General features: G+C 51.2%; 1 protein-coding gene across 6 annotated transcripts in view; it reads left to right on the top strand.

The window, feature by feature from the left end:
• Positions 1-1,694: 1,694 nt before the first annotated feature.
• Positions 1,695-13,581, top strand: part of UBASH3B (ubiquitin associated and SH3 domain containing B) — a 147,733-nt gene continuing 135,846 nt past the window's right edge. For 2 of the 6 annotated variants that reach the window (XM_027579905.1, XM_027579902.1), the window contains exon 1: positions 1,697-2,703. In XM_027579905.1, the coding sequence (XP_027435706.1) occupies positions 2,543-2,703 (161 nt within the window). In that variant the 5' untranslated portion in view covers positions 1,697-2,542. Of the gene's footprint in view, positions 2,704-13,581 lie in introns of all 6 variants that reach the window. The other 4 variants (XM_027579903.1, XM_027579901.1, XM_027579907.2 and 1 more) reach the window with 3 other exon arrangements.

The following is a 13,581-nucleotide window of genomic DNA, read 5'->3' on the forward strand; positions in this document are numbered from 1 at the left end:
TACTTGACCTCTGTCTACGTCAATATCTTCACTGGTAAAGTGGCCACTGGTAATATGGTAGGACCTACTTCAGTGTCTTGTCAAGGGATTAAATGAGTTATATATGTAAGAAACTAAGAACAACACCAGCATATAGCAAGTTCTCAATAAATTCAAGTTATTATTTGTTTCGTGTTTCCACAAAATGCTTCCACAGACATTATTACCTCCTGACTAGCCTCCAGATCCTTTGACTCTCAGCCCAGGCATTTGGAAGAAATTCAGAATATTGGGTAAGGTCCAGCATCCTTTACTGAACACACCCCCGGAGGTTACTCTACTAGGTATGGTTTTCTCAGCCCAGTCCTGTCTTTTTGCTCTGTGCTCTGGAAAAGCACTCTGCAAAAGGCTCCAGGAAGCTTCCTACGCTCTGGCAGAAGCTCTCACCAAGGAAGCATGAACTTTCCCTCATCCCTTAAACAAGCAGAAGGCAGAATTATGCACATTGTTGCTTAAGCCCTGGCAGTCCTTATCTCCCCACTTCTACCACCACTGGACATTCTTTAGAGAAGCAATTCTAGCCCAAGAGAATTAAGCTGTGTCATTTCCCCTGGTAAAACCTTTAGATGACTTAGAAAGCAGCATCAAAATACTGTTCATGGGCTCTGGTCACCATTCCTCCCCATGCTCTAGGCAGGGAAAGGAGTTGACATTTTTGGAGAACCCCATATGTGTGAGGCTAGGTTACTATGATGCACACAGGTAAGGGCATGGGGCCGTAGAGGCAGAAGCAACGTACCTGGGCACCACAGTCGATAAAAGCTTTCATTATACACTTAGCAGCTCTATGATCTTCCTCAACCTTTCTGAGCCAAGTTTTGTCATCGGCAAACTGGGAAAATAATTGTACATACCCCATAAGGGTCGTAAACAATGAGTCAGTTTATGTACTATGCCTAGCACAATGATGGACACGAGAGTCCAGTACATGTTCGGTATTATTATTATTATTATTACCTGAAAAAGAGCAGCTAGGGTTTACTCTCTTTTTCATTAAACCAAGTGGGGCTGTTGTCCTTGACTGAAGACAGTAAGTTTGTCTCCAATGAAAGAGCATTGGGCGCCTGAGTGGCTCAGTCAGCTAAGCGTCTGCCTTTGGCTCAGGTCATGATCCCGGCGTCCTGGGTTCAAGTCCCATGTCAGGCTCCCTGCTCAGCGGGGAGCCTGCTTCTCCCTCTGCCTGGCACTCTCCCTGCTCGTGTTCTCTCTCTCACTCTCTCTCAAATAAATAAAATCTTAAAAAAAAGAAAGAAAGAAAAGAAAGAAAGCGTTAACATCCTCAAGTCAAGTTTACTGTGTGGGGTACGGGGTGGGGGTGAGTGTGGTTAAGACTCCCACCTTCTTTGAGGTGGGAGTAGTTTTATCTAACCCATGATGCAAATTCACTTATATGTCACCACTGAGCAAAGATTATCTAGTCTTTCCTTGAATTCTTTCATTGACAAGGTGCTCAATGAAAACCAACCCACTCCATTTTGAACACCTTTTATAATTAGAAAGTGTTCTTTCTCTGTTCCCTCTCCCTCCACCCTCCCTCCACTTCCCACTTTCCCTGTCCTCCTTCCTCCTTCCACCTTCCCCTTTCTCTTCTTTTTTCCACCCTACCCTCTGCCTCGACCCCTCCCCCCTCCCAAGCTTGAGAGCCCGAGGTCCCAATCTTTGTCCTGAAGTCACTATCTCAGTCCTGGAGAGCAGGGTAGGTCTTCGGTGTGGCCACTTGGGCAGCTGATGGGAGCTTGGTCTCCACTGGCTATACCAATGCTCCGGATTTTGCAGGGTCTTTTGGAAGCAAAACCTTTTATCTGGGCCTGCAGGGCTTGGCCCTCTGGTTCATTAATGTCATCCAGCAGTTCGCCGAATTTCCATTATTAACCCATCTAGAACCACATGAACCACATTAAACCTGACACTGGTTGATCTGGCGTCTGGAGGCCCAGCTGGCTCTATGGGTAAGCCGTGGAGAAGACTGGGGGCCTGGGAGCGACTCCCCGGAACCCACGCACCTAGGCAGGCCTCGTTGGTTCGAGTACTCCGCCCGGCAGCACCCGGACGCTACAGCCTGAGCCCGGCCGGCCAGAGCAGGCTCGGGCAGCGCTGTCGCTTTAAGAGAGGGGCGGGGCCTCGGTACTGGCAAGGCAGGGCCGGCCCACAAGGCTCCTTTTCCTTTTTGATCCATTCAAAAATTACTCATTGCAAATTCCCGGACCGCTAGGAGCAGAGAAGGAAGGGGGCGGAGGAGAGAGGGCTGCTGCAGGCGCCGCGCTGGGGGCACCCGGGGGCCCGAGCAGCTGACGGCTGGTCCGGCCCAAGCAGCCCGCGGGCCGCTCTGGCTCCGGTGGCCTCACCAGGAAGCGTCAGTCTCGACTCTGGGGAAGCTCCGAGCGCCGCCTCCGTCGCCGCCGCCGCCTCCCGCCCGGCGCCCGGTCCCCGAGCCCCCTCCCCTGCTCCCTCCCGGACGCTCGTGGCTCGGGCGCTTTCCCCGGCAATGGCTGGCCGCTGAACCATGGCTCAGTACGGCCACCCCGGCCCGCTCGGCATGGCTGCGAGAGAGGAGCTGTACAGCAAAGTCACCCCGCGGAGGAGCCGCCAGCAGCGCCCGGGCACCATCAAGCATGGATCGGCGCTGGACGTGCTGCTCTCCATGGGCTTCCCCAGAGCCCGCGCGTAAGTGGCAGGGCTCGCGCCCCTCGCCGCCCCCCGCGGCCGGCCCTCGGCTTCGCTCCGGCTCGCCTCCCCGCGCCGACCGGCCGGGCGGCGCGCTCCCCGCTGCCCACCACCTGCCGGGTCAGGACCCGCGCGCGGGCGGCCCGGGACTCGGCCCCTCCCGGCGCGGGTGCCGGGGCAGGCGCCGCGCGGGAGCGCTGGGCGGGAGGGGGCCCCTGCTGAGAGTGCCGGAGGTGAGGCACGGGCGAGGGCACCGGCGTCGGCTCCCAGGTATCGTGCCCGGCGGCCGGCCCCCGTAGTGGGGCTAAGCCGGTGTCTCGCGGGCTCCCCGAGGTCTCCAGCGCCCGGCCCCCGGGGAGGCGGGGCCCCACCGAGGATTCGGGCACCCTCTGGATCCGGAACGCTGGGCTGGCTGAGGATCCTCCGATGGCTGGGAAAGGGCAAGGGACCTCGGGGCGGAGGTCTCACTGCAGCGGCTTCCAGCTCCGGATGTCGCTCTCCGGTTCGGTCTCCCTCCGGAGTAGGAGGAGCGGGCGCGTGGGTGTTGCTGCGTGTTCATTGATAGGGAGGATGGAATGAGAAGGAGAAGCGATTCCTCCTGGGGACCTGGGTTCTCGTCAGTGGTGACGGCAGCGCGGAAATCTGTGGGTGCCTGAGAGTAAGAAGGGGAGCTGTCCTCCCTCATCCTTCTAACCCTTGGAGGGTGGGGTGGGGAAGGGCTGAGCGAGCGCAGGTGGCAGTCCCTGGAGCCCGCTGGGAAGAGGCCTGGCCGCCTGCACAGGTCAGTGGCAGCAGGAGTCTTCTTAAGCTGGTCAACCAAGACCGTGGGGCTGGAACCCTGCCTAGGAGGAAGCCAAGGCCCGGCGGCCAGGCCCTTCTCCTTTGGTTAATTTCTTAGGTGGGGACACAAGGCCTGCGATCCTGGGGGGGCGGGGGCGCTGCTTCTTTGAATGACATCACCTAAACGGGAGAGTTGGGCAAACTTTATCAGGAAGGGCCAAGCTGATGAAAAAAAAAATTTTTTTTCTCCCCCCTTTTGTCAGGTGGCAAGTCTAGGTTACCCTTCCCCAGCCTCTGGGCAAACCTTGCTTACTCTATTCTTTACTAACTTGGCTGTGACCTTGTAACCAAAGCACGCCCCTGGTTTTATCTTTCCACCCAGCCCGCTGGGACAGTCAGGAAAGTGGGCCTTGGAAAGTCGGGAAACAGACTGATGTTTTTCACTCCAGTTGACTTCCAAGCGATGGGGCTCCAGTTCCTGATGCCCGAGTTACAGAGAAAATGGGGTGGGCTCTGCAGGGCTGTGTCAGGTGTGGATGCTGCAAGTTATGTCCTTATTCTGGTGGATGGCTGTGCACGCCTCTCCTTAAGGCCAGGAGGTAGGGGCTGGGGAGTCTGCTGGGCAGTGCTGCAGAATTAGCACAGGCCCCCCGGCATCTAGGCCAACATTAAGGACCTAAGTTACTCAATTGAGGGAAGAAATACTTAACTGAACTCCTCAGACTGTCATGTTTGCTATTCAAACCTGCTTTAAAGGGGCGTCGGCATCTTTTTTCCTGCACTGGGTCCGGGAGGTCTTGTCCATGTCCCAACAGATTGGGATGATGGTCTAATTTTGGCTGGTTCAACCCCTGAGATCTCATAATAGCTAGCATTTAGGGAGTACTTATTATATGCTATTCCAAGCACTTTATCTTTATTAACCATTGTATCCTCCTAGCAACACAATGAGAAAGGTAACATGTATGCCCATTTTATGCATTTGGAAACAGAGGCTTAGTAATGTTATATAACTTGCTCAGAGTCAGAACACTAAGCAGTAAGGCTGGGATTCAATCCGCCAGGGTGTCTGCTCACCCTCACATCCAGAGCCCAGGCACAATGAGTTAATGTACGTAAAATGCTTAGTGCAATGCCTGGCATGTCGTGGATGATTATTAGGTGTTAGCTACTGTATTAGTTTCTGGGGCTGCTATAACAAACGGCCACAAACTGGGTGGCTTAAAACAACGGAAATGTATTTTCTCCTAGTTCTGGAGGCAAGAAGCCCTAAATCAGTGTCACTGGGATGAAATCAAGGTGTCGGCAGGGCTGTGCTTCCTCTGGAGGTTCCGGGGGAGAAGCCATCCCTTGCCTCATCCATGGCTTTGTGGCTGTTGGCATCGGTCAGCTTGTGGCTGCATCGTGTGGGTCGAGGAGATCTCGGAATGCACGGTCACATTGCTTTGCTATCTGTGTCGAATCTCCCTCTGCCTCTTTCCTGCAAAGACACTAGTGATTGCTCTTAGGGCCTCTCCAGATCATTCAGGATAGATAGCCTTGCCATCTAAGGATCCTTTATCACATCTGCAAAATCTTCCCCCCCCCTTTATTTCTTTTATTTTTACCATAAGGCAATGTTCACGGTTCCAGGGATTAGGACTTGGAGAACTTTTGGGGAGCCATTATTCAGCCTATCACAGCTAGTAGGATTATGACTAGCACTGCCTCTCTTTACTGAAAGAGTGACCGAGTGGGTCCTCATGGAACAGCCTGGGCAGGAGGGGAGTTGGCTTTGCTGTTCTGTCTCCATCGCATTCCCTGTCTGGGAGGGCGCAGAGCCCTTGGCTGTTACCTGATCTAGTTCTACTCTCCCTGGACTGCCAAGTTAAGAAGACAGAGAGCCAGGGCATCGGGCTTAGCTTCTGAGAAGCCTCTTTCTTAGACCTTAACCTTAGAGGAAGGGGCGTGAAGAAATTGCAAGCAGGGGGGAGCGGTGATAATTTTCTGGGTTCTGGGAGACGTGGCCGGGATGCCTCAAGGAGGGATGAGAGGGATGTTTGGAACACAGCCCTTTTGAGAGACTGGTTGTAGCCAAGGCCAACAGCTCTGGTTTTCCTTTGGGTGTAACTGGGTCTGGTGTTATGCAGCAGCAGGAGGAGACCTTCCACCGGGCTCTGGGTGGGCCGGCAGAGAGCTCAGGCCAGCAAGGCCCAGGTCCCATTCCAGCCCGTGTTGTGCTGTGGTCTTGGATAAGTCACCTAACTCCTCAGGGCCTCACTGGCTCCCTCTGAGGGGAACAGGACTAATTCGTGCATGCTTATTAACTGCTTGACAGAGCTAAGGGAGAGGAGTACTGAGCCAGCTGGGTGACCTCGGGGTATGTTCCCTCTAGCTCATCACTCCCTCAGAGCTGAACTAGGTTTTTTCCATCCCACCCTATTACCTTCGGTTCACAAACACTGCTGTAGAAGGACCTGCCATAGGGAGGACTGAGAAGTAGCGATTTTTCCTGGGTGTGTATGTCTGTGTGTGTGTGTGTGTGTGTGTGTGTGTGTGTGTGTGTGTGTGAGCACCAGGTAAGGAGGTGTTAGGGAGGCCTCAGGAAGGAAACTTTCAAGGGGCCAAAATGGCCTATCCCTTCCTTTTTTTTTTTTCCCCCTTATACCTGTTAGCTCTTCTAAAAGTTCCCATTCCAAAAATTCTAAAAAGAAAGGTCCAGCTTGGTGAAGACTGGAGTGAATTTGGTGGGAAGGCAAAGGAACGATGTGCTGAACAAAGGCCTGGGGAAGGGGACGTCTGGGGGCCAGGAGAGAAGGTGGGTGGGAAACTCTGAGGGGGATTATTGCTTTGCTCCTTGATTTCATACCATCCCCTACTGGCCTCTGTGGTTTGTGGGGGAGCGAAGCTCTTATCTCTTGTATCTTCTGCAGCTTGAGGCCAAGGGTGTGAGCATCACCTCACCATTGAATTTGAGGAGTCCTCGCCGATACACCTTTGACCTTTAATTTTGTTTTGGTTGGTTTGGTTTGAGGCTGCCTGTGTCTAGAACTCTGCCTCTAGCAAATGGCTTTAATGTTTGCTGGTGATGGAGAGATACAGTCTTGCAAAAGGACTTGGTAGCAGGGATTCCATGGCCCAAGCGCTAGTCCAGCTTCTGACTGAGGAAGCTCTTGGGTCTTCCATTTTCCTCAACATTCCTGCACAGCTTCTGTGCCCAGCAACACCTGTCCTGTGTTGCTCACGAGGCTTTGTGAAGACACAGTGAGTCACAGGCAGGAAAGGACTTAGAATAGTTGAAAATATAACGTGGACACCGGACAGAGAGGATTATGGTTTTATTGTGTTGATTGGAAGAACAGGAGGTGAGGTGATTGGCTGGCTGACATCTCCAGCAAAGATATACCTGTGGCAGAGGCCCCGTCCTTTTTTCCTCCAGGGAATATTTGAACAATGCCTACCTAGTCAAAGAGCAGGACAGTGGAAGAAGGAAAGAGCTGGCGTAAGCATCTTTGACTTCGCTTTGGACAGTAAGCTGCATTAGCTATGCCTCAGCGCCCAAAGATAAAACACCTTCAGAGCTGGCTGCACATGGAATTGCAAGGCACCTTGCACGGCCCATGAAGTAAAGTATCCAGTTTCTCTGGCCTTCTCCAGATTACCTGGTGGTTGACATTGGAGCCTCTAAAAGTACTCAGTCAACTCAGCATCTCCGAGTTGTGGCCGATTCTGGTGGAGGGGGCTGCTGTAGCTGCTTTCCCCGGGGGCCTTGGGTAGAGAGAGGACACAAACGGCGGACCACCTGGAGCTGGAGGGACCTTCTAGATGGGCAGGGCAAAGGACTCGAAGCTACCCATCATGACCGCGCACCCACACAAAAGTTCCTCTACGTCTCTCTGTTATTTTGCAGTCGGAAAATTGCTCTCATGCACCAAAGAGCCCTCTTGATTGGCACAGAAGTCCTCTGGGGTACAGTGCAGGATGGAAGACTTGTTTTAAAGATGAAGAGGCTTGAGGCTCGGAGGAGCTCAGCAGGCACTTGACCTGCATGGGGCCCAGTCACCATGAAAGTCTTGAGCTAAAACTGCGAGTCCAGTGACCTTCCCAGGCTGCACAGAGACCCTGGTTCAAAAGGGAAGACTGACAGGCATTGTTATTTTTAACTTTATTGAGGTATCATTTATGTACCTGAAACTAAATCTATTTACAGATTGATCAGTTTTGCCAAATGCATACACCCGTGGCATCCCCACCACAAGACCCAGCACTTGCCTGTCACCCCTAAAAGTCTCCTTGTGCCCCTTTCCACCCTCTTCCTGGGGAACCGGTCTGCTTTCTGTCGCTACAGATTAGTTTGCATTTTCTAGATCTGCAAGGAAACGGAATCCTACAGCGCATCTTCTTGTGCCTGCCCGGCTTCTTCCCTCCGCGTAATATTTTGGAGAGTCTTCCATGATGCTGCATGAATCAGTAGTTCATCTCCTTGTATTGCTAGTAGACCACGATGTATTTGAATTTGCTGGTAATACAATTATAACCCCTTGCACAGAGCTTCTACGGAAATTCCACTACGCCCTAGTAATATTACCTTAGGTTTTTAGACCCCTTTAGAGAAGACAAAGCAGATTTATATGCATAATCATGATCAAGTCTCAGACCTTGATGGTTTCATGAGAAAACTAAGTGCCACAGAGAGTGAAGAGTATCGTTCTTCGTGACTCTGTCCGGGGGTTTTTGTCACCACCCTGCCCCCTGTCCTTGGCTGCCTCAGACTCAGACTGCTTTTCACTGAGGTGCAGTCATTAGATCTCAGAGCTAGAGGCTTGGCTTTTCAGAGAAGCCACATGCAAACCTAGCGAATCTGTGTCTCTCACCAGTTCTTCTCTGGCCAGTGACCAGGGCGGCTGGGGTATCGTCGCCAGCCCCATCCCCGCAGTTGTCTGATGCGTGTGTGTGTGTGTGTGTGTGTGTGTGTGTGACGGGGGGGGGGGCCTCTACTTGTGCAGCAGGGCACGGAAGAGACCCCAGCATTATCTGCCCAAGACACACAAGTCTAGCCTGTGCCTGGTCAGGCAGCCAGGACACTTTGGGCAATTTGCTGGAAGTGCCATGCTTTAATTTCCCGGCCCGGAAAATGTCGATAATAACAGTACTTACCTTATAGGATTGTTGTAAAGGCCAACGGTGCCGTCCCATGCAAACAGCCACGGAGTCTGTGGCATCCGGTGAGCCCTGGGTAAAGACGGGGATGTTCCTGCTGCAATGGTGATTTTATTCTGCTCGGCTTCTTTGGGGCCTGCTTCCTGGGCTGCCTCCACTGTTCATCTCCCTGCTCCTCACCACTCTGTGGGCATGAAGTCGTGAGTAGGGCGTGGAGGCTGTGCCTTCCCTCAGTACCTGGGTTCTGTTCCCCAGCGCCTCTGTCTGCAGAGTGCCCTGAGGGATGCAAGGCTGAGGAGAAGCAGACCTGGAGCAGGGCCTGTGCCGCCCAAGCTGTTGATTATAATAAATGGCCCGGGTTGGGGATGTGCAGGAGTGCCAGATGGTTGTCTTCTGATTAGTCTCAAATGGAATCAGACTCTAGCGCTAGAGAGAGAGAGAGAGAGAGAGAGAATCTCACTCGAGAGCGGCTTCTCTGCACCGTGGTGGGCACAGTCCTTGCAGGATGGAGCAGCTGCTGGAGAGGAAGATGCTTTCGGTCCCCATCGGGGCTGACAGCTCTTGTCTCCTTCATTGGAGGATTTTCCCAGGGGCCACTGCATGTCCCTCAGAGGCTTCTGGGAGAATGTCCCAGGGGAGGATGGATGGACAGATGGAGCAGGGGCCTCCGCCCTCCAGACCTTCTGTTGGGGGCTCAGGGTTATGTGATAGGAGATCTCCTTTCGGGTTGGCCCCTCTCACCACCATCCTTGTATTCCTGGTGCCTTTGCAGGCATGTTCTTTGTCAATTACTGTTTCTGGGGCTGAGGCCTCTTGGGAATGCCTCAGATGAACATCCAGAAATTATCTGAGTTCTTACGAGGTGCATGGTATCCTACCAAATTCTGTGCAGTTCTCAGGAGGAAAAGATGAATGCCGACTTTCACTGACCCTCTGAAGTCAGCTATTGGAGCCTGGCACTCCGTCTAGCTGGCTGCACTTCGTCCACAGTGACCCCCCGAGGGGCAGGTGTGCTTCTTCTAGGCCTGGGTGAACAACACTTTACAGATAGTGTGAAGGTTCTGCGCTCAGCTCACACCCCACTGGTAGCCCAGGGGTTGTGGAAAGCAAACTCAGTTTACCTTTCTTTCAGACCCCGGCTTTGCGCTCTTGCTCTGCTCTCGCTTATTGGTTGTTTGTTGGGTTCACACCCATCTTTGTCTTTTCCCAGGGCTCAGTCTTCCCAACTGTAAATGGGGTTGAAGTCAACCACATCTGAGGCGTTCTGGAGGCTCGAGGGTGACGTGGACACATGGTTTTGGATAGCACAGGATGTTTTCACTGAGCCTTGTATTTCTGTTTTTGTTTTGTTTTATTTTCCCCAGTGCTTTACTGTCAAATTCTTCTCTTCTCCCTTTAAATAAAACTTTTTGGGACTGACTACTGATATTCTAGAGAGTAAATAAACAGAAAGAAAGAACGATAGCAGCCGATTACATGGCGAGGGGGGAGAGTCATTTAAGCAGTATACAATAGTATCATTTTCAAATTGGTACACAATGGGCTCTCTTGCATAAAACAAAGTGCTGGTTAAATGAAAGAGGAGGTTAGTGCCTTGAGCCCCACCCCTGGGGGAAATAAATGGCTCATGGGCACCTTTTTAATTAAAGGGGCACCTTCCCTTCTGGAAGTCACCAGCTGTTTGTGTAACGATTCACATTGTGTTCCTTTGCCCCAGTGGAAGCATGAACACTCTCGTACCTAAAGCAACAGTGGCAATGAACTCCACCAGGACTAGGGCTGTTGCCACACACAGTGGGAAGCTGGAAGAAACACCAGCAGAAAGCAGAGAGCAGCAGTCTGGCAAATGCCAAGAGGAAGCTGATAGCACAGATGGCCAGAGGCAGCCCAACAGTTCGGATTTCTTTTCAGGTGTTGTTGGATCAGCCTTCTCTATGAATCAGGTAGCAGGCTTGTTTAGAATCCTGCTTCTGGGTTGACTGTGCCCCATTCAAAAATATTGACTGTGAGCATTCACCCTCTGAATGTTTCTTCTCTGATCTCGGGTAGGAAGCCCTTAACAGGGAAGAAATCTGCCTCCAATCACTGCTTTTGTGTACAGTCTTATTTAAACACAGACACACGCTCAGAACAACGTGGGGTTGCTGGAGTTCTGAACTAGTGACCTCACCTATGTCATACCTTGAGTGGACTGTGCACCCAGCATTTGTCTGCTTTCTGCTTTCTGCCGAAGCAGATTTCGCCCACCCTGGGGAACTAGTTCAATCACAATGCATTTCGCTTCTCTTCCCTGAGCTTCCTTTCACGCACCCTCCACCCCTCCCCACCTCCCTCCCTTCCTCTCTCTTCTTCTTCCTTTCTTTTCTGGTCTCTTATCCCTCAAGCCTTATTAGGCTGCACCCTGTGAAGCACGGAGGGAAGAGAGAGGGTCATCCCTAGATTACCTGCAAAGATACCAAGTACTTTGTCCCGGGTCTGCAGCCACTTCAACCCACCGTGATATTTTTTTCTCTTCGGGGCCTCTTCTGACATATCCTGACAAATGAAATCTGAGGAACAAGACAAGGAGAGAAAAGAAAAAAAAGAAAAAAAGCCAGACAAACACCATATGGTTTTACATATATGTAGAATCTAAAAAACAAAACAAATGAATAAACAAACAAACAAAAGCAGAAACAGGCGCATCAATATGGAGAACAAAAGTGATGGTTGCCAAAGGTGCGGGGACAGGCAAAATGGGTGTAGGGGAGGAGGAGGTACAGGCCCCCATTATGGAATGAATAAGGCACAGCATAAGGAATATAGTCAATGCTGCTGTACATAGTAGTGTTGGATATGACTGACGGTAGCTGCACTTGCGGTGGGCACGGCATTCCATAGAGTCTTGTCAAATCACTCTGTTGTACACCTGAAACCAATATAACATTATGTGTCAACTAGACTTCAACAAAATTTAAAAAAACAACCACCCAATATTGCATATGTGTTATCTCCATCAAACGTTTCCTTGGCAATGCCAATTTTTTTTTAATGTTTATACACTTCACCACGTATTTATGAGCAACTATGATAGCCTATTCTAACAGGAGTTATAAAGAGTACAGAGCATCATTATATATAATCTCTGCCCTCAGGAACTGGCAATTCAGTGTGGAAGACAGAAAATGATAATAAAGTGTGATCGGTGTGCTGCCAGAGATAGATGCAGGACGTAGGTGAGGAGGTGAGGAGGGTGCTGTAACCAGACAGGGAGCCCTGAAGGAAATTCAAGGTGTGAACAAGATGGCAGCAGGACCCTTCAGTTTGAGAGGTGGGAGTTTGGGAAGATCAGTGGTAGACCATTTGAACGATTTCATATTATACCACAATGGAAGATAGAAGCAGATTTTAATCTAAAATTGGGTCTCTTGACTCACTCTGCTCAACACTCTCTCACCTTCTCCCCCTCTGTTACCATCTAGCTCAGAAAGAAAAGGAAACATGTTGGCTACCAAAAGACAGAGCTGGCCCATAGTTGGGCCTGACTTGAGGTTTAACATCATTTCGTTTACTCTTCCACTGGGCATTTACTGAGTGCCAGCTGTATGCCAGGAACTTGTTATGGATGTGAAAGTTGTCTTCCTTCTCCAAGAGCTCAGCCTTCCTCAAGAGAGCAGGACATATAAACCTAAAATGCGATATCATAATATGATTGTTGCTGTAGTCAAAGTTTGAAAAAACCCCTGTGCGACCACAGAAAAAACAATTAGCGCAACCTGAGAAGGTTGAGGAAAGCAGAGGAGGTGATAATTAAGGCAGACCTTAAATAATGAGGAGAGCTTTTCTGGGCAGAGAGGAGGGGAGACATTCCAGTCAGAGAGAACAGCTTGACTTCAGAGCCGCGGCCCCGGGGGGCTGGGACTGGGGGGAAGGAGACAGAGAGGTAGTGAGAGGTGAGGTGGAGAAATGAGTTGGGACCAGACTGTTTCCTGGAGATTGTAGCAGACGGCATGGCAGTAGCTGTAAAGAACAGGCAGAGTGAAAAGAAAAGGAAAGAAACCAACCCCCAAGGATAGTATTGTGGGGGACCAGCTGGTGGGTAGAGTAGAAAGAAGGTGAAGGAAGCTAAGAGGGATGGTCCAAGAGGCAGGAAAAGAACAAAATGACAGGTGTCCTGGAAGAAGACGGGAGAAGAGAATTTCATGAAAAAGACTGAGGTCAAAAAAACGTTCCATTCCCTTTGCAATGCCCAAGTGAGTAAAGTTGGTGGTTGTGAATGAGGTGTTCCCAGATGGAGATTCCAAAGCCTCTCTGTAGGGTTTCTGGTAATCCTCTTCAGCACCCCCAAACTCCTGAGGATCAGGACCCCGGGATCCTGCCCTGCTCTCTGACACTCTTTCTTTGGACGAATGGAATCTTCTTTCTGAAACGGAGGCAGCTGACTGAGATCTGACTGTGAATGGACCGATGATCTGGAATCTCTGATGTAAGAATCATCTCCCCTTTAGGATTCCCTCACTGCTAGAGATTTTATGTGCTCCCCCATCCATACCTCAGCACCCGGCCTCCACCCATCCGTATCTGCGCTTACCTGCCCTCACTGGAAGCTATGTGAGATCACCGGACCATCTGTGCTGGAGTGACCCTGCCTTCATTTCTTTGTTCAACACATCTTTCCCAATGGTTACGGCATGCTGGTCAATGCTGTGGATAAACCACTGAGAAAAATTCTCAGCTCCTCCTCTCTTTGGTCTCCAGCTGAGATCTCAGCCTGCTCATTTTCTCTAATTTCCTTTCTCCAGTAAGCTCCTGCCCCCATGTCCTCTCCATCAGAAAGAGCTCATCAAGGAGTGTTGGGGATCTATGCTCTGTCTATAAGACATCAAGATTCGTGAGGAGGCTGGTGGTCAGGGACCAGAGCACCTTCCGTGTACCTGAGGGAAGGCGTTGTCCAGTCTTCTAAGTCACTGCAAGTTGTCC

Source organism: Zalophus californianus, chromosome 11 (genome assembly GCF_009762305.2).
Source record: "Zalophus californianus isolate mZalCal1 chromosome 11, mZalCal1.pri.v2, whole genome shotgun sequence".
In the NCBI taxonomy this organism is placed as follows: Eukaryota; Metazoa; Chordata; class Mammalia; order Carnivora; family Otariidae; genus Zalophus; species Zalophus californianus.